The 20,270-nt window shown below is 35.5% G+C and overlaps 1 protein-coding gene across 4 annotated transcripts in view; it reads right to left on the bottom strand.

The window, feature by feature from the left end:
- Positions 1-949: 949 nt before the first annotated feature.
- The window catches only part of IGF1 (insulin like growth factor 1), a 60,529-nt gene continuing 41,208 nt past the window's right edge, over positions 950-20,270 (bottom strand). The window contains exons 3-4 of one of the 4 annotated variants that reach the window (XM_074581642.1): positions 19,175-19,356; positions 950-9,276 (exon numbers count right to left, since the gene is read on the bottom strand). In XM_074581642.1, the coding sequence (XP_074437743.1) occupies positions 9,217-9,276; positions 19,175-19,356 (242 nt within the window). In that variant the 3' untranslated portion in view covers positions 950-9,216. Of the gene's footprint in view, positions 9,277-15,955; positions 16,048-16,832; positions 19,357-20,270 lie in introns of those variants that run through there. The other 3 variants (XM_074581651.1, XM_074581634.1, XM_074581623.1) reach the window with 3 other exon arrangements.

Raw genomic sequence — 20,270 nt, 5'->3', positions numbered from 1 at the left:
GGACAAGACGACAAGTGAAACAGTCAGCATAGGTTTACCAAGGCATAATCATGCCTGATCAACCCGATTGCCTTAATATCATTCACAAACTCTGTCTTTACCATTGACCCCTTCTCCAGCTCGTTTAGGAAAGGGCTGAACAGCATGGGTGCTAGAACAGATTGCAGCAGGATTTCACATATGGTGCCCCTCCACTATGAACTGGACATTTTTCCTGATTGATCTTTTCTGCTTTTAATCAGTGCTATGCACATATGAAGAACTTCCCTCTCATTCTATGACAGTCTAGTGTTTTAAAGAACTTTGGATGAGGGATGTAATTTACAAGAATTTTGGAAATGGAAGAGCATCCTGATCTTTCTTGACTACATGCTTGTCCTTTCTTCAAAGAACTCCCAGCAGATTTCTGAGGCTTAACTTCGCAACAACAGTCTTCCTTTTCCTGCAAGATACCATATTTATCATATAACATTTATTCATATACCTACAGATTCTATTCTTGAGAACAATTTAAGTGAGAGAGATATAAGGCGTAGTAGTTTGTAGTTCCTTAAATGTCCCTTGGATATCTTTGGAAGAGTCAGTGTACATTAGCTACCACCTAGTTCTCACACAACAAGGAGCTTTTGAGTGAGTGGCTGTGTACCAGAGTTCAGATATCTTCATCTGTGAATGAATACAGTTTGTTCCTGGTCATTCATTACTGTTAATTTTATCCTTAGGTTCCATAATTCACTTCTGCTGACACTTCATTTTATGAAGGCTCTTGAGCCACTCGTTAACGTTCCATGTCAGTCCTACCTTAGGAGTGAAGTCTGCTCATCCTGTTAAGGTATGTCCTGACTTTAGTGTTTTCTGAGAATTTAAACGTACGCGCCAGGGAAGAGAAAGGAAGAATGTGAATTACTGCAAAATCTATGTGGATGAGGAATTTTCAACGCATTTTTTTATTAACCATAATCCTTTATTAGACCTCACAGAGGTGTAAACTATACATACAAATACATTAGAAAGATACCCTCTTAACAGTAATGCTTCACATTTTGGACCTGATACCAAGAGGGTTGCAAACATTTCAGTACATTCTACAAACCGAAGGGTGCATTAGCCTTTATGTATACAGAGTGACAAAGCCCTTTACTGAAATCAAAGTAGATAAAAGTGAAAATCAGTCAACTACCTCTTCCAACCTTTACCTACCATAAATGCATATAAAAGCCTTTAAAAGCATGAATACACTATTATTTATGGAGCAAAGTTTACTGTTCTAGACAGCTTGTAGAGAGAGGGGAAGAGAATGGTCAAGATGACATTACATGAACTGCAAACTAGCAAAAATCCTTGATATTTTTTTTTTTAATATTTGTACATATTAAGAGCTCCGTTTTTTGATTTATTGGTTGTTACTAGAAAAGCTTATAAGTGCTAAATGGGGAGAATAGCGCAACAAAGACATTGTTGAGGTATTTGGGGGATTCTGCAACACAATGATGTTACATACACAGTATGAAATATTATTTGTCATCAAGTAGTGACATTGTATTATGAGTAAGCACAAGAAAATAAAAAAGAAAGAATAAATCCAGTTAGAACTTTAATCGAGAGTTTAAATGGTTTTTAGTGAATGAACATTTAACACTTGTCACTGTTTGGTTATAATGACTTGAAATGTTAATACTAGCATTATTCAGTAGTGAAATCAGAAATTCATGTATCCACATTCATGCTTGCATCATGGAAACCCCAGTTTTAGTCAGGATACCAATTGAAGTCCAACACTGAAGAAAGGGAGTACAGTTAATATTCTTATTGGAAACGGTGTCCTCCTGAAAACCAAGTGCTATTGATCTCTTCATTTAGCACTTCTGTGTGGCTTTGCAGATAATTTGGGAGGAAAGAAAGCTCGTGTATGATTTGATTATCAGCAGCAGGTGGTGCTGCTTCTTTTACTTTAACTTTCCTAAATTTCCTAAAATCCTGAGGCTTGATAAACATGTTTAATATTCAACCCAAAGACTCCAGGGATTAAGAAACTATGAAACAGAACCATCACATTCTGATAAAAGCAACATGAAGTGTCAGACTACAGGTGAAGATGTTCAGAACATTATGAAGTACCAGTATGCTTTCAGTGGAGCATTTTATGACTCATGTTTGATGAGACTTAGTTTAATCAGGCAACTATTATCATTATACACTTTTAGCAACTGTTTTTTCATCTTGCACAGGATTTCTATAGAATTCAGTAGAACTAATTCCTTAGAAATGGTAATAAATGAAAAGGTAAGAGTTATATACTGTGTCATGCAGTGTAACTTGCATGTGCTTTATTATATTTAAACTTGTCTCTAAGTAGAAATAATGAAGAGTATTATAATTCTTATGCAGTATTCCTGTAAACTTGATTTGAAATTCTAATCTAAAAAAAAAAAAAAATTAAGATAGAATTCATCCCTGTGCACAAAATAAGCACCTTGTACCTCTTTCATTGGTAGCATTTTAGTCTATTGGTCTTGGATCCTTTGTCTTTGATCATTGTTGAAGTGGGCTTTTTCATACCATAAAACAGGTTAATGCCACTAAAACAGGAAGAGTGGAGCATTCATTTGATTTTAACATTTACAAAATTAAATATTTCACTACAAAATATGAATTTCATTGAATCAGTTGTAAATATAGTTATCTGGTTAAACCTTTTTCTTTAACACAAGCACATGAAGCATGATCCTATTTATCAAGACAGAGTTCTTTTTGTTCTGCAGGTATTTTGTTGTTGCTTTAGAGGAATGAGATGATACTAATGAATGTAAAATACAGTAAGATGGAATGTCTTTGATTTAGATAAAAAAATGATTCATACCTTTAAAATGTGGGGAAAAAAAAAATTTAAACATCTCCCAACCATATTTATGCTGTTTCTTAAGAACTTCAATCAAATGTGAGTAAGTAAATATTGTACGTGGGTGTATGTATGTTAAATATTTTTGGGAAAGAATGTTTAGCAGCAGAAGTATCACGTTGATGCTTTTGTGAGCCAAGCTGGCAAAATAAAAAGTTACTGAAGAATACACAGAAATCAAAAATTATTATAAATAATTTGGGATATAGGAATTTACAGTGCTCAGTCTTTTCCACTTCTGAAATATTTAAGGGTGCTATAGAGAGGCATGAATTATTCTTAAAAAAAAATCTAATTGACAAGTGAATAACTGAGGTGATATAATTAAATGACAGAAATTTTCATTCTTCTCTGTTTATATTACCCATTATTCTTACTTTGAAGGGATGCTTACACTTAAAAAATCTCACTTAACAGAATTTATCTGGAGAAGAATGAAATAAAAGAAAATTTTTAAATCAATGTTTTCATAATAAGGCTCTCAAAGTTAGTATTTTATATCTGTACTTAAACAGATAAATAGATTTGCCTGATGACAGCAATTCGTGTCTTATGATTTAAAAATCAGGTCATTTCTTTAGGCATGAAAAACAAAGGTAGGATCTGACTTGTGACATCCATATTATAAAATGTTCTTCTAAAATTAGGTTCCAATTGGATTATTGAATATAATCCATGAGAAATAATGTGTAAAAACCAAGAAATTCAAATTTTACTTCAGAGGAAAAAGAAGAAAAGCATAAAATACACATGCATACACACATGCACATACACACCTTACAACATTATATATATACACATATACATACATATGTGTATATATATATGTGTATATATACATACACACACCCTTTATGCAACTAATAAAATATTTCCTAATGTAAGCATCAGGGAGGTCCTTCTTGTTTTGGTCTCTGCTAGACTGGTATCTCTATACTGTACTATATGTAATCAAGTTTCAGATATTCCATAACACCCTTCATGTAAAAAATCAAAGAAGATTTATATATATCAGATACTGTGTGTTCAGACAGTCATAGTCCAGTAGAATATTTCAATGCTGTGAGAAGCAAAATGTGTAGTGTAGGATTAGAATGAGTAAAAACTTTGTGTTAATAACTTTTTTCCTTCTTTCAAGACAACTTTAATCTAGTTGCTTTGCTTAATGCTACTTGCACACAGGAATTGGATAATTAGTAATCTCATCAAGGCAAATTCTTTATTTTTTGTGGATTGTACCCAAGAGGAAAAAAATCTTAATCACTTGAAAGCCTCATCTCCTCCTCCTTACCCCTGCCCCCCAAATCAAAACAAAGCGAATTGAAACAAAGCCACCCCCCCCAAAACAAACAGACAAACAATAAAATTATGTTACAATAATGTTTTAAGTATGTTTTCTGGGGGGAGGGAGGAATGAATGTTGGTTTTGAATAAAGGTTTGGTGTTTGGAAGACTTTTTTGCACTGAACAATATCCTTAAAAGAGGGACCAGTATAGGTTGAGTCCCCAAATAAATTATTACTATTCCTTTTCAGACTAAAAATAAAACATTTTAAATATATTGATTATACCTTCGTCAGAACATAAGTATTCTATCTAGCCTATAGGTTCCAAGAATCTCTATTTGGGCTTAATTTACCATCATTTCAAAACAAAACAATGAAATGTGAAATTTTGCACATTAGGATGTTCATAGTGACCACATAAAGTTAAAAAAAATTCACAGACTGTTAGCCATATATTTCAACTTTTTCTCACAATTTGAAACTGGTGAGAATTAAAAATAGCATCAGTTTCATATTAGGAGTATTTATTTTTTTGTTCCTTGTTAAAACCAGATGCACTTCTTTGTGCTTTTTCTTTTAAAGACTATTGACTTTTTGGGGGCGTGCCATGAGTGAGAAGGAATTAGGTAAAAAACCACCACATGGGCTTAATGAAAATCTCGATCATATCATGCCACTGACTTTAAGCCAAACTCTACACTGATTTCAGGCTTGAGTATGGCTTAAAAATCTTTGGTATGATAAAGGACTTGCATTAATCTGAACAGGCTTTCAGTTATATCCATTGTTCCTTGACTTTAAATGCTTTTCTTCATCTGCATTTCTGACTTGGAGTAGATTCAGAATTGCATTTCAAGTCTATGAATTTTTGTGGCATTTTGACTCTTATTCTTGCCCCATCTCCATCGATTTAAGATTTCTTTCCCATTGCTGAGTGACAAAAAGTTGAAAAGTTATGGCTAGTTTTATTTCTATTTTAATAACCATACCTATATAATTGTAATTTTCATACATTAAAAAAATATTTATGCTTTCTTTTATATTTTAGTCAAGTACTTTCTTAAACAAAACAATAGCACCACTTTGGCATTGTTGGCCAAATCAGTAAGAGGTAAAGCAAATATGCATACGCGTTTCTAAACTTGTCTTATCATGCACTTGCTAGTTAAAATGGAGAGCCGGGAAGACACAGTGCTTGGCCTAGAGTCTTCATTAATCAACTTTAACCATTGATACTAAATCAACAACCAGCTCATGGGGAAACTGAACATAGCTACTAGTTGTGTATGGAATTCACTTCTGTAAAGAAAGCCTAGCACTAATTTACCCTTTAATCTCTAAAATGGAATTGTAATCTGTTTTGGGCAAAGGGAGCCTACTGTAACGTTATCTACAGGGACTGAATGCAGTATCCCATTATTTGATTTTCTTTTCTATCTTGACTGAATGGTACAAATGAGCCTCATACAAGTCTTTCACACAAATGTAAGTGTAGGTTTGTAAGTACATTTTGAGCAGAATATGAAATTTATTCATTTTCCATTTAAACTCTTAATGACTAATTATGGTTACTATGGAGATGAGTCTCAAGTTTTGCTACCTTGATGAAAGAGATATGTTAACTTCAGTGGGTTTAGATCTGCAGTCCTTTTGGAAATAACTGAAAATAATGAGGTTTAATTTACATTTTTACTTCTGCACTTCAGTGACATTCTGTGTAATAATTGGAGTTTTATGTCTGTTCTAGAATGCAAAAATCTGTGACTTCTGTCATGTGATTTACATGATATGGAAGAATGGGGAGTGGGATTTTCTTTACCACTTAATTGTTTTATCAGAATCAGTGGCATCCAGTGGGAGCCCTGTTCCTAAATATCTGGAGTGCTTTTGAAAATCCAGCTGAACCCTTCATTTTCTCTAATTAGAAGTTTTTCAAGCCAGACTACTTTGTACTTTTGGGAGGGCGATGTTTTGGCTCATGCTTCAACTTCCTTTAAGTAGCGGATTTATTGAGATTATTAAGCTAATGCAGCCCTTTATCTTTCACACTGACTGGTATATCATGTGCTCCCTGCCATATGACTGCAGATTTCTTATACAAGTATGCATTTCCCATCCATGCATTTCTCACCTCTACGGTGGTGGAGGTACTCTCAATTTTGTGACAACATTTATTCTCTAGTAAAGCAAAGCGTTGCCTGTGAAGCTTGTAGCTATTCATTATTTATTGTAGTTTCTTTCAAGAGTTGTTCTAATTTGTTTAGACAGTTGCCAAGCTCTGATGTTAGATATTGCTGTCTGAGTGACATTTTCTAATTTGATTTTTAAACAGGAGAAATACGGTGGCATGAATGTGAGTGCATGAATCCCAAGATAAGACCAAAATTTGAATTAATTTACAGAAATTAAATAGCACAATGATGTACGGTTATTCAGTTATGTTAACAATGCATCAGTAAAATGTTATCTACAAAGAAATTTGCCACCACAGAGATGTGCAAATTGCTTTTTGTGCTCACACCTTTCCTCCCTTCTTCCCTTAGAACTTCAGAGGAGGTAGGGGACAGAAAGAGTCATGGGACATGAAAGGGAAATATGTATTATGTCTGTGACATCTAAATAGTGGCTTATTCTTAGAATGCATTTCAGAATTCGTAACAGCCATTGAAGTAAAAATACTTGCCCCTCCATCCCCTCAGACAAAAGAAGGCCTGAAGAGCTGTGATAGATATCAGAATTGCTACTTCTGTTTATTGAAATGGTGGTAAATAATTTAGGTTAGTTTCCCCATCTGTTTCTCTGTACTTTCTTCCTTGTGCAACACAACTATCTCAGTCAGTGATACCTGTGACATATTCTTTTTATTCATTTACTGTTCTGCTTTTACATTGTGATGGCAGCCTATTGTACATATAAACATGTATCTCACAGAAAGCGGGGGGTTTAAAGAATTGCATAGGAATACACTGCACTTTCTTTGGAAAAATACGAAGCCCAAATTTTCTATGGGAATAAAAAAAGGAGCTATAATAATTTGTTAGACTTTTAAGACTACCTTCCCTGTCTGTTTCACAGGAAACTATTGAGGAGCTGTACAATGTGCAATCTACAGATATTCTTCTCTTGTGTTTTAATCAATAGTTCAGTCATCTACTCCCATGGATGTCACAGGAAGTAAGGCAGATCTGAACCTTTAGAAGGAGATACTTCTTTTACAGATCTAATCTAACATCTCCCTAATTGTTCGCTTCATACAGTATTCTCCCTGCCCTCTTTGGGGCTGACCAGGTGATCCTTCATCCATTGTCTGAGCATACTGCGTGCACGGTGATGGGGAGAAGAAGGCAAGTGGAACCATGTTGCAGTTCTGGATAGGATGGAATAGGCCATTCTCCCCTGCCTTCTCTTGCCTTCCCTCACAGAGAAATTTATTGCTCACCTTGGGACACTGTTGGCTACCTATCCCCCTTTACTGCTTGGCCCATCAAGCACTGAGATGGTTTACTAAAATAGAGCATAGGACACAGTGTTATTCAGAGTCGAATCAGTGCAGTACCTATCAAGGTTACACGGCAGAGGTTATCTGGAAATATATGTCTCCCACAAGAGTGCATGAATAGCTATTGTGAATAGCAGTTTGAAGGACGTTATGGCTCATCTCTTCTTGAGAACTCTTTCTACACTGTAATTTGGTGATTAGACTAGCTTCTCTAATTTACAGAGACATGCAGCAGCCTAATCAACAGTCAATTTAGTCACATCTGGTTGTGGGAAGAATTAAAATGGCAGAGAAACTTGAGTAACCCTCTGTTACGTTTGAATAGAATGCTGATATTTCAGAAAGATTTAGGCGCTGATGGGCAACACTTTGAAGTCACTTGCGGGTTGTTTTTCAGATTGCCTTCTCTGGGCCTAGGCATCTATGAATTTGTGTTCCACATAAGTGGGTGTAAGTGGAAACACCAATATTCAAACATCTAAAATGAAACAAGTATCTGAATTTTCTTTGGAAGATGGGAAGGTTATTTCCATGTTGGAATATGAAGCCATTTTAGTTCATTTAAACTGAATATTTTTAAAACAATTTTGTTATTTAATCTTTGGCTTGGTCTTTCCGTATTTGCTTTTACCTATTACCATTTTGGCCAGACCCTTTCATGTAACAAACTATAAAATAGCACCGTTGTACTATAAAACAGAGATTTTAACATACTGTTTGATATATGTGTATTACTGATATGCTAAATTTTACATACTGCATTATATGGAGGAAGAAAGAAGTTACCTATATTGTTGCAAAATAATTACCTGGAAGAATCATTAATGGTTTGAGAGCCTATGTATGCTTTAACTGCTTTTAAAAATCTTTTGTCTCACAAATTGCAATAAACTGCATCTTTGCAAGAGAAGGAAAAATAAAACTGTCTTAAAACAAATGCATCTATAACCCATATTCTGTCAAAATGCCACAGATGGAATTAATGGATGTTTTAAACTGTATATGTTACCTTACTGCTGCTGTTACTGGGAATGTCAAACTGTGCAAATATGAAGGGGTAGACAAACAATGTTATCAGACACTGTAAAACAAACAGCCTGTTGCTTGTATAGAAGTGCAAATAAAAAAAACACCACTTAGACAAGGCTGATGAATGACTCCAGCAGCCAGTGTTCATAGGTTAATTTAGTGCAATTGGAGCCATCAAAGGCCCGTAATTTTTTAGGCTTTTGACGGGCACAGGACTTTAAGAGATTTTGTGCAGGACATTTAAAACAGGTTAACAAACAGTAATATATCAGCCACAGAATTTTTTAGCTCTGGGCTGGTTAAAATGTTCTGTTCTCTAACGACTTAATATTGGAATGTTTAGTTGCATTGTTCACTGGGAGAATGCCCATCGGTTGAGATTGCATCAAGCTTATTAAACCATAGGTTTTTTTAAGTCTTCCAATGTTTAACAAATAATTTATTTACAGCAAAGTATCCTGCAGATGGCACATTCATTCTTCATTCTTGTGGATGGCATGTTCTTACATTCTGTAGTTTCTGTTTCCTGTGTTTCCTCTACTTGTGTTCTTCAAATGCACTTCCTGAAGGTGTAGAAAAAAACAATTATTCGAGATAGGTTTTAGTATGCTGTATGACCACAAAATTTATATTAGTGAGAAAACAGTTATCCTGAATGCTGCAATTGTTAGAGCCCTCCTGCCAGTTCACAGAGGACTGGACTATACAAAACTTCTGTACACTAAATTCCCTGTTCTCCTAGGCATAAACACTTTGATTGCTGTCATTATTGATCTTGGCAGAGGAAACATCTGCATACTGGAACCTGGATGGGCTTTGACATACGGTAGGTACCAAAAATTTTCTTTCTTTCAGAACAAGGACATTTGCAAAAGCAGGGTGTATAGGGGCCAGGGAATTTTGGAGTTGTAACTGCAGGATTTATGGTGCCTGCTGGGCTTTGGTACCCAGTGGCCAGAGGTTTTCAAAATTGCTGAGTGGGACTCTGTTACCTACTTTTTGCATAAATGGCATATTAGATGCGTAAGGTTTTCGTTGGATAAGGCCTTTAGGAGGATAAAAATTGGGGGTTCACTGCAGGAGCTGCAGCCAAATAATTTGTATTTTCAAAAAGAGACAGGGTGATGTGCCAGGCAAATCAAGATTTCTTTGGAATGAATAATGCCCTCACTTCACTGTCTTTCCATGCACAGGCCAGTTTCCAGCAGCAGTGATGGGTGTGGCATGTATCTTTCAGTTTGATTTCCTTACTTGCCGTGCTAGTAAATGTTAGCTGGGCCCAAATCTTTGAACATTCTGTACCAGACTAGAGGCAGAATTGCAGAATTGTTAAGTGACTCTCCATATTTATAATCCTCATCAGAAGTAAAATTCCTAGTTAAATGAAATCATGTCTGTTGTCCAAAGAAAAGCCAAAAATAAAAAATCTCTCTGAGAAAGGTGAAGCATGTGTATGCAGCTATACCACTGCATTATCTGCTTTTTAAGCCCTAAAAAAAAGAAGGAAATGTAGTCTCTAAAATTTAAAAAATAATGAAATCTTTGCCTGCTTTTCTGAATGACAGAAAGAAAATGGAAGCTGATTTTGTGGATTACAGTAGTTTTGTGGTTTGTTTTTTTTTTTTTTTTTATGATCCTGATATAAAATGCTGTTCTATATATAACTTTTCCATTTGCCTCCAGTATCTATTAAACATAAAATAAATCAGAAATTGGCAAAGGGTCACAAAACTTGAGTTCCTGTAGAGCTTATTAATTTTCACTGGTTTTGGATTGGGGTCCAATGGATATGAGTTGAATTATTGTTTTCAGAATATAAAATCCCCAGCCAAGCAGTACTAGTAATTGTTAAATTAATTATACCACCAACAGGTAAGAACATTGAGCCAAACTAAGATGTGTCATGACTGACAAGCCAAATTTGTTAATAGCAAAGAATTCATAATGAAGAAATGTCTTTGTTAAGAATCTGCCATTCTAGATGTTCTTAGTTGAAATGCAATATTAAATGATGAAGAAGAGGTTAATCATCTAGTCACTGTTCCTGTGACCAGCTCAGTAGGATACTGGCTTGACTTCACTGAATTTTGCTAATACTGCTATAGAATAGCTTCCTTCGCGTGGAAATGCCAACAGAATTCTGCTTATCTATAAATTAAAATAATTTTTGCTGTTTTGTTGCCCATTTCTCATCCAGCTTTTCCACCACTACCTTTTCTGCCTTTAGTTTTCCCTAAATAAAAATTTCGCCCTGAAGTGCTCATTCTGGATGAACCCTTCAATTTTTACTGATTTTCACTAAAATCATTGTGGCACTTCACAGGAGTCTGCCACTGTTAAGGATCCTGCCTTACGCTACAAATGCTTATACTGTTAACAGTGAACTAAGAAAACAGGAATTCCTTGACTCATCTGCCCTGTTTTTTTCCTCATGGCAACAAAGCAAACTATCCTTGTTAATGCTGCCCCTAGGTGCTCATCTTTGAAGGGAATTTACCAGCATATAGGAAAAGTTATATGCTACATTTTATTTGCAGAAAGTCATACATTATTAAAGGCTGCACACTGGTGATCTGAAAAATGGACAGTGAGAGCCTTATTATGGAAACAACAGCCATTTTGCATTGCAGTGGCTTTCAAAGTACACTTAGATTGAAAATTAACTGTATGTTTCCCAAATGAAAATACAAATTCTCTCCACTACTGTTGTTGTCCGAGTTTAAAATGGCTTTATCATCTAAATAAAGCAAATACTAAGATGCAGCAGGGTTTCAGTTATAGATTTGAATACTGTCATGTAGGTGGAAAAAGAGCTTTCATAATTCACAGGCTACCTTTGAAATTAAGGGAAGATGGCAGGTTACTTTTAGAACATTTTCTCCTCTAGAATCAGCATTTTGATGAATACCTGTAAAGAAGTGGCACTGGTGGTGTCAGCTGTAACATGCACGCCAGAAAAATGCTTTGACCCATATAGCACATTTTTTCAAGTATGCAATGTTGAGGCCATTGGGAAAAAAAAAGTGTGAATGCCTGAATCAGGTTCTCAGACCTGCATTTGCACTGGTATAGAAAAGCTTGCCTGATTTCTCAAGTCTTCAGCAAAAAGGTAATTAGAAATAAAATTGTTATCTATCTGTGATGCATGTTTCCTTATCAGATCCTCTGAGCTGATATTCAGACCCAGACAAAGACAAGTATTTTAAGATGAGATGCAAAATGTCAACTTTGCATAAGTCAGTTTGTGAACAGAGAAGCGCAGACTGCTAACCTGTCACCTTAAGCTTGGGTCTTTGGAGATGGGGCAGCCTTAACATAAGGATTACAACTACCTCAGTGACAGCAGAGGTCATTTAACGAAGATGGGAGGGTACTGGGAAACATGTAACAGTGTTCTTCTATTAGGATGGACATTCAAACCTCATATTGGCATTAAAAGATCTCTTGCTTTATTGGTAATAAGTGGAAAGTCTAATGTTTGTAGTAACAGGCATGATATCTTAGCTACGAACCCTCTGGGGTCTCTTTGAAAGCTTTTTAGTTCTGTGGGCAGTGTGATTAGTAACATAATAACAAGGCTGGAAAGTAAGCAATGGGAGAAAATAATTTTCTGAGGAGGCCAAATTCTTCTATCTGTTACACCTAAACGTTGCCTCATTGGCTTGCTAATGTGGCATGGCTGTAATAGAAATTAGGATTAGTGCCATTGTGCATATTTTGGCCTGTAAATGTATCTGTGAGTTGATACTGAGCCAAATAGAAAAGAATCTGCCAATCTTAGAAAGATTAATGAGAAATAATGCAGTACTTTTTCTGTTTTCTTAATGGCATTTTCTTACACTAAAAATATTAACATTTTTCCCTCTCTCTTAGTCCCACTTACTATTTATTTAAGTTTTGAAGAATAGATAAAATCTGAAATGTATTTTTGAGACAATCCGCTTCCTATTGATACTTTGTTTGTACATGTATTTATGTGTATTTTCCACATATGAGGCCTAAAGAAGAATAAGCACTAAAAATCTGAGGAAGAGCAAAATTATATCAAGATGTACACTTCTTTCATCCTTTTGCTCAGGGGGCATGGCATGGCACGGCACTGTGTTTTTTTGCTTTCCTTCTTTATTTACTGGAGTTTAAAATTAGCCTTGCCAGTCTTCACATTCGTGTAATATTTTTCAAGGTACCTTGTAGCCTTAAACTTATAAGAACTTTGTGCCACTGATTCTGTGATACTGCTTCATTCAAAAAGGTCACAGTCTTCCCTCAGGTACACAATTGTTGTGGAAATAGCTCAATTTCCTTTGCTTGAACAGAGAACAGTTGTTTTTCTAAGTTCTATTCGCTAGTTTTCCAAATTGCTGTTAAAACTTAATTCACTTAAGGGTCAATAGACTAAACTTTTATTAGCATTTCTCAGAAGAGAAAGAAACGAATGAAAGAAGATCTAGATGGGCGCATGTACACTGAAGACAGAAATTTAATTCCCCTTCTTGCTCCCGTTTCACAGTTTAAAAGCCTAAACATAAAATTAGTGTTAAAATACGTGAAACCATTAGTTTGCTTTCCAGCACAAATACAAAAGTTTCTCCCTGTTCTTTACTCCTACGTTACTAGCTGATGTATTTGCTCATTAAATGAGATTTTAAACTGAAGGGAATGTCAACAATTATTCTCATAGTTTTAGGTTAACAGAAAAAATCTTGATTTGTAATGTGCTTTGGTTTCACACCTGTTCTCTTTGTTAAAAATTCGGGGACATCTTTCTTGGGTTTAGAAATGGTGACACATGATTCTTAATAATCTCTGCTTATAACTAACTGCAATTGGGATAGAATTTATAATGGATTTGTATTATGCAGTTGATCACTTCCTATTTTTTATCAGTTCTGGCAAGATGAATACCTAAGTATTTCTCATTTTTTAACAGTTAAAATTCTACTGAAGGCTTTCAACAGAGTATTCAAATAGCAAGCAAGTAAAGAAAACAGGCTTTGGATGAGCATAACTGGTGAGGGATCAGTAAATGAGTGAACAACGTATCCTGCAGGTTGGCTGGATTATTTGATCAAATGTTTAGGTTTTCCTTATTCTTAAAATAAATATTATTCATTCTCATAAATTTTCAAATGAAATTTATTACAAAAGAAAATTGCTGCAAGACTGATAGGAATATTTGCTGGATTGTGATCTTGCAAAAAATTACGTATTTCTTTAAATGTACAAGTGTTTTAATCAAATTTAATTTTTACAGTATTTTAACTGTTTTTTTAACTGGCATCCTGTTTTGAACAGAATTATAATTAATGCAAAATGGTGAAGTACTAGATTTCAGTAGCTTAATTAAAATGCTTAGAAGCAAAGTAAGGGGACTTTGAGTAATATTAAATTCCCTGAAATTTGTGGAGATTGAAAATAGCTTAATGAAGATCAGTTTCACCACAAAAAAGATAGAGCTGTAAGAAATCAAAAAGCTGCATTCTTGAGATTAAAATGTTTTTTCTTTGGAAATACCAAAATATTCAATTGCAGCAGTTCCAATATGAAACTTCTGACTTTCTCTTTTTGAAACATCATTTTTTTCATTCAGCACGGTAGAGATATGGAGAACTAATTAGCATTAATAACATAAATATTAATACTAGCAAGGTATATACATCAAAGTAAACTAAATAAACTGAAAAAAGAAAACCGATCTTTATCACCCTTGGTCTCGTGTTGCAACAGGAACTAAAAGTATTCTATTCCTTTATCTAAATAGTCCAGAACAGTTGTCCTGAATTTTATTTTTTTTATTTCTTCAATCTGAATACTAGACTGAAAATCAAATTTAATCACCCAGCTTTCCTTAGGAAGTCTATTAGAGAAAACTAATTGCATTACCTGTAATTCTTGCATATTTTGTCTCATTTCTATATTTCTGGTCAGCTGCTCTTCTGCTGAGGGATCTGAATGATCAGGGCAATATATTCTAGAACACAGATTGGCTGAATGTAGATTATATGGATAGATTCTATTCTATTTTAAAGGAACAATCTACCTTTGCAGATCAAATTCAGAGGAACAGAAACAAAAGATATAAAGTGAATGGCTTACTAAATCTCAGCCAGGTATGTTGGTTTTATATAAAATCTACTTCAGATATGATTGTTACAACAATGTGTGAAGGCTATTGAAAAAAATTTGTATGAAACTAAAGCATTTTCTCATTGACCAACAATTGTCACCAAGAAGACAGCTTTTCTTCTGACAGAATTGAGCTTTAAAAACAGACTTTCCACTTCACTCTATATTTCCTGTAACCCAGCTTGGACATATTTATTGTTTCACACTGGAGAAAGTGATTTGAATGCTCCAGAAGCCTCTCAAACTGCAAACATTTTTTTCATCCCAGACAGAGTTGCTGACTCAGATAGTTAAGTGACCTCTGTAGGCTTTGGCTTAAAAAATAGAAAGTATTGGGGTGATACTTCGTTTTAAGTAGAGGATGTGTTCTGGTGAGAGTTTGATATCCTTTAGATAGGTGACTGAGAAGGATGTTCAACTGCTGGGCACTAACAGAAACTACATATTACTGTAGTTCACAATTTACTCAAGGCCCATAGTGCTGAAACCCAGCCGGAAAGATAATCTGAGTTATCCCATCTGTTCATGAAGACTTTAGGGTGGTTAGCCTGTAGCTATCACATTGTGCTCTGATGCACAATAAAAGATTCCTCTCTGCAAGCTATTATGTGTGTTTGTTGCGTTCCCTGGCTCCTATAGTTTAAGGTAATTTTGTCACGGGATGAGTGCAAAAGAGGTTGTGGAAGCTGGGCATCTAAATTAGGACAGAGATAAGGCTCGGTATGTTCTCCATTGTATACAGCAGCTGTGGCAGTAACAAAATCATAGAATCATGGAATCATTTAGGTTGGAAAAGACCCTTGGGATCATCGAGCCCAACCATCATCTCCACTCTACAAAGTTCTCCCTTACACCATATTCCTTAACACCTCATCTAAATGAGTCTTAAACACATTCAGGGATGGTGACTCCACCACCTCCCTGGGCAGCCTATTCCACTGTCTAACCACTCTTTCCGTGAAGAATTTTTTCCCAATGTCCAGCCTAAACCTACCCTGCTGCAGCTTGAACCCATTCCCTCTTGTTCTATCGTTAATTACCTGTGAGAAGAGACCAGCACCAGCCTCTCTACAATGTCCTTTGAAGTAGTTGTAGAGAGTGATGAGGTCTCCCCTCCGCCTTCTCTTCCTCAAACTAAACAGTCCCAGCTCCTTCAATCGCTCCTCAATGCTTCTAACTGCCTTCTTTCTTCATTTTTTTTTGTGAATCTGTAAAGTATGTTATGTATATAATACCCTTAAGTATATCATAACAAAGTGTTTATTTTTTACTTTTCAATATACTTTCATGTTTATTTGTGGGTTAAGGTCTTAGAACAGGACAAATAATGGTCCTATAGAGAAACAAATATTTTGTTCATTAGCAACAAACAAAACTCTACACATACAGTCTCTGTAATTGGATTAAAACTAGTTCTTGATGTTGGCCTTATAGCAGCAAATAGGCATTTTGGGGTTCCCAGCCCACATTAATCATTCATTGCCTGGCCCTCATCATTCAGATTTGTGCAAGTAGTGTAGCAACACTTGTTTGTAATGTAGTGACTGAAGATCGGCATTCACATAACCTATAATCAGAAGAACGTTCCTGCTCCACTGAAGTAAGTTATTCTACCAAATTGCGCATTGGAAGAATGATTTCCTCAAGCAATTGGGAAAGTAGACCACTTACAAAAGCACTTAAACCAAAACCCAGATCCTGGATTTGTCTATTAAAAAGGTTATGAGGAGATGCCAAAGGTTATGAGGAGATGCATTAGAAGAATGAAAAGCTTAAGAAACTGATTGTGTATGAAATCTGAAAGTAACTGTACATCTTATATATTCCATTCAATCCTTCCTTAAATCTTATATCTAAATCAGAAAATATGAAAGAGGTCATATATGTTATCTTACATATATATATTCACTTTATAAGATAGGTATCTCCTATATAAGATATAATATTAAGAGAGAAAAATATTCTGAAGCAGAAAAACATTGCTGAACTGAAAAATAATATGACTTTAGTATACTAATTTTTTAATTAAAATCAGTGACATAGCAACACTATGAATTTGCTAAATGCATTCATATTGCATTCCTATCCAAAGAAGAAAGTATGAGCATAGCATCATCTTTCTTAATAGAGGCATGTACAGCTGCCTGAAAAAAGAAAAAAAGAAAGAAAAAAATAATTATATGAGAATATGTACCAGAGCTTTTTGACACAGTTTTTCTTAATGAATTCTTTTTCCCTCCTTTTCCCTTCCCTGTATTTTCCTTTTATCGATCATAAATCTGAATAATAGTTTCTCCTATCCCTGCTGTATTTTTGTTTCCTCAATCTAGTTTTCTCCGTCCACAGATATTAATGAAAACTTCAGTTTGTTTTTCCCATCAGATTTCTGTTGTTTTATTGCCAAGTTCCCATCAAGAAGCATTTATAATTTTTCTGCTTCTGTTCACCTCTCCTCCTTTCCCCATGTGTTTTCTTTAAAGGTGGCGTTTCGTTTAATGTTAATTTTTCTCTAATTTTATTTTCTCTATTTTTCTAAAAATTCTGTCTTTTCTGTGTGATGCACCATGCATCATTCAGTTCTTCAATATTTCGCGTTTTCTCAGCCTCTTTGATCTAATTTCCTCCCCCTTTTTTTAACTCTGCTCCTCATTCCTCATTGACTTTTTACTGTCCTTTTCACCTCTTGATTTTTTCCTCCTTTTAATTTTCTGGATGAATTCTTATGCATCTAGGTTCTCTCAATTACTGCATACTCCCTAATTTTTTTCTTCTTCCAGCATCCCCTCTTGAACACCACCTCCCCTGCTGCTGATGAAAGATGCAAGGCCCTTCTTCTGTTCCTTCCTGTTTGTAAGAAAAGGGTTTTCCCGACTATCTTTCGAGCTGGGAAGAGGACAGCTGCCTACAGAATGACATAATTCCTTGGCCCTCCAAGGAAAGTGGTGTGGAGAGCTGGCAGGTATCTTGTCTCCTTTTACTTGAAGTTACAGAATGTTTTACCCATCACCTTAGCAACAAGTATGGGAAGGAGCACACAGATTACTGGCCAAGCCTTTTTTCTTCTTTTCCCGCAAGTCTTAAATATATGTGTGCCCAGACAGAAACAAGCCAGAGGGTTTTCTTGTCTATAGTTGAGTTCTACCTGAAGAAGACTTCTCTTGTTGTCATGTGTGCCTTCTGGGATGTTCATGGCTAAGGTGATACTTCCCAGGAAGAAACATACAGCCAGAAGTTTAAAAGGTTGAAAACTCTTCAGGAAGAGGTGAAAGGATTCCATTCTATGGATTGACTTATGGAAAAGAAACTGATGCTGGAACAATTACAATTGTTCTTTTCATGAAGATGATATTAAGGAAATTAGTATATAGTGCTGATTTCCTAACTTCCTATGTAATCTTTGGATTTCATGCGATTCCATTTCTTATAAGAAAAAATTTTCAGATAACTGTAGGAGTGGGGCCAATGTATGTGTAGGACAGGCAGGGTCAACAGCAATAAAATATATCACTAGAGGCTTACAGCAGATGACAGATAGCATGTAAAACAGATGTTCACAACTCAAACAGGAGAGACAGTTGGACATGAGCTTAATGGTAGCCTAGTCTAAGATGGGTTTTTTGAACTATAGGCTCTGTTGAGGTGAGATGAGATTTAACTACATATATGCACAGTATATCTAGTATGACAGCAACAAAAATCTGGATACTCTGAACTCTATAACTATACAAATAGTACCAATGAATATTTAAAGTTCATGGAGAATATACATGTTAAACGTCAAATAGTTAAAATGAAGTATGTCATGATTGCAATGACTATCCAGTTAATTTATTTCTGATAAATAAATAAAAAAAAATCAACACAAAAATAATGAGGAAAGAAAAAAATCATTTGTTCATTTACATGTAAAATGAATAGCAGTAGAGCTGTGTTTTCCCTCTTATCATTCTCTCTACATCTTCCTGACAAGGAAGGATGGGTGAGGACTTTCTGGATAGATCAGTTGTTAAACATTCAGTGTTTGGTTTCTCTTTTGAAAGAAGTCTTAGGTGCCATTTATGGTTGGATGATGTGAGTACTTTTCATTTACTACCCAGTAGCAGGATAAAGCCTCACAACTACTATCTTAGCGATTCCATATTTTATTCAGTGTTCTAGGACATGAGATAAAATACACCATTTCCTATGATGGACACTATTTCCAAAACCCCACTAAATCTCAGTGTCCTTAGCAGGCAGAACACATCAGTTGTTTGCGATGTTACCAGCCTTGACAGAATTTTCCTTCCCTAAAACAGGGTAGGGCTTTTTTTTTTTTTTGTCAACCTGGCCTACCTTTTGTGCTTTTGGCATATCAGTGTGGCGCTGAGCACGTACAGAGCGTGCAGATTTAGGTGGCTTTATTGGAGCACAATACATCTCCAGCCTCCTCAGGTCACAACTCTGGAAGCAGCATTCATCCACTATTCCCTTGTGATGTAAGCGTCTACTGCTGGATCCATACCCTGTAGGCTTACCTATTCAAAACACAAATGGAAAGTTTTTATGTTAGAAAGAAAATGCAAAGATCTCAGCAGTAATCATAATAAGTTGCATTATTTTAACCGAATGACAACCAATGACAGTTGTAGAGGCTGCTTGTGTGTATCTATTCTGACCCTGTTCTCCATACAGCTTCGAAAGATGTTCCTGGAAATGGCCAGCTTTGATCTCTGTCTATGGGTGGTTGCTATTTAAGCTTTTGAGCAAAATTATATCTTCTTAGAAAAGTATTATTAGAAGATTTTCTTGAACTGTCTTGGCATTGAAAATGGAGAGGGAGGCAGTTAAAATTTGGCATTTGGAAGCCTTGCAAAGGAAATTTGCCCTTTAGTTTTTGGATGAAAACTGGTTGAGCTGACTGAGGTAGCTGGTGTTTAAAGATCATAGATCATGCCTGTGTTGTAGGCAAGTGTTTTCTAATGAAAAAGGCTACACTGAGCCACTATGTGAAGTCAGTGTGTTCCACAGGGGAGATAAATACTGTATACCACTGCGCAGGCTGTAAGATCTGCAAGCTCAAAAACTAGTGGGAAGCAGGAAATAAAGTAACAAAATAACCAAGAAATACAGCAAAAATACGAAGATGGGTGATGGGAGAGTTAAAAGGAGAAGGTTTTACATTCTATAGCTTTGCACAAGGTGGGAATTGGGACTGACATCCTTCCCTGTGTTTTTTGTTTGTACTGGGCGTCTGTAGAAAGTACTCGATTGGCAAATGTTTTGCATTTTTCACGCAGCTGCAATAAAGGGTGACATTTTTATTCATAGAACTCTTATGCTCTTCTCTCTTTTTTTTTTTTTGTTTTTTTTTTTTTTTTTCCCCTCAGTGATTTATGATTTCTTTAGGAACTGCTGATTTCTCTGCTATACTATGCAAAGATTACAGACC

This window comes from Larus michahellis, chromosome 1 (genome assembly GCF_964199755.1).
Source record: "Larus michahellis chromosome 1, bLarMic1.1, whole genome shotgun sequence".
Taxonomy (NCBI): domain Eukaryota; kingdom Metazoa; phylum Chordata; class Aves; order Charadriiformes; family Laridae; genus Larus; species Larus michahellis.
This window is presented reverse-complemented; position numbering and strand designations above follow the sequence as displayed.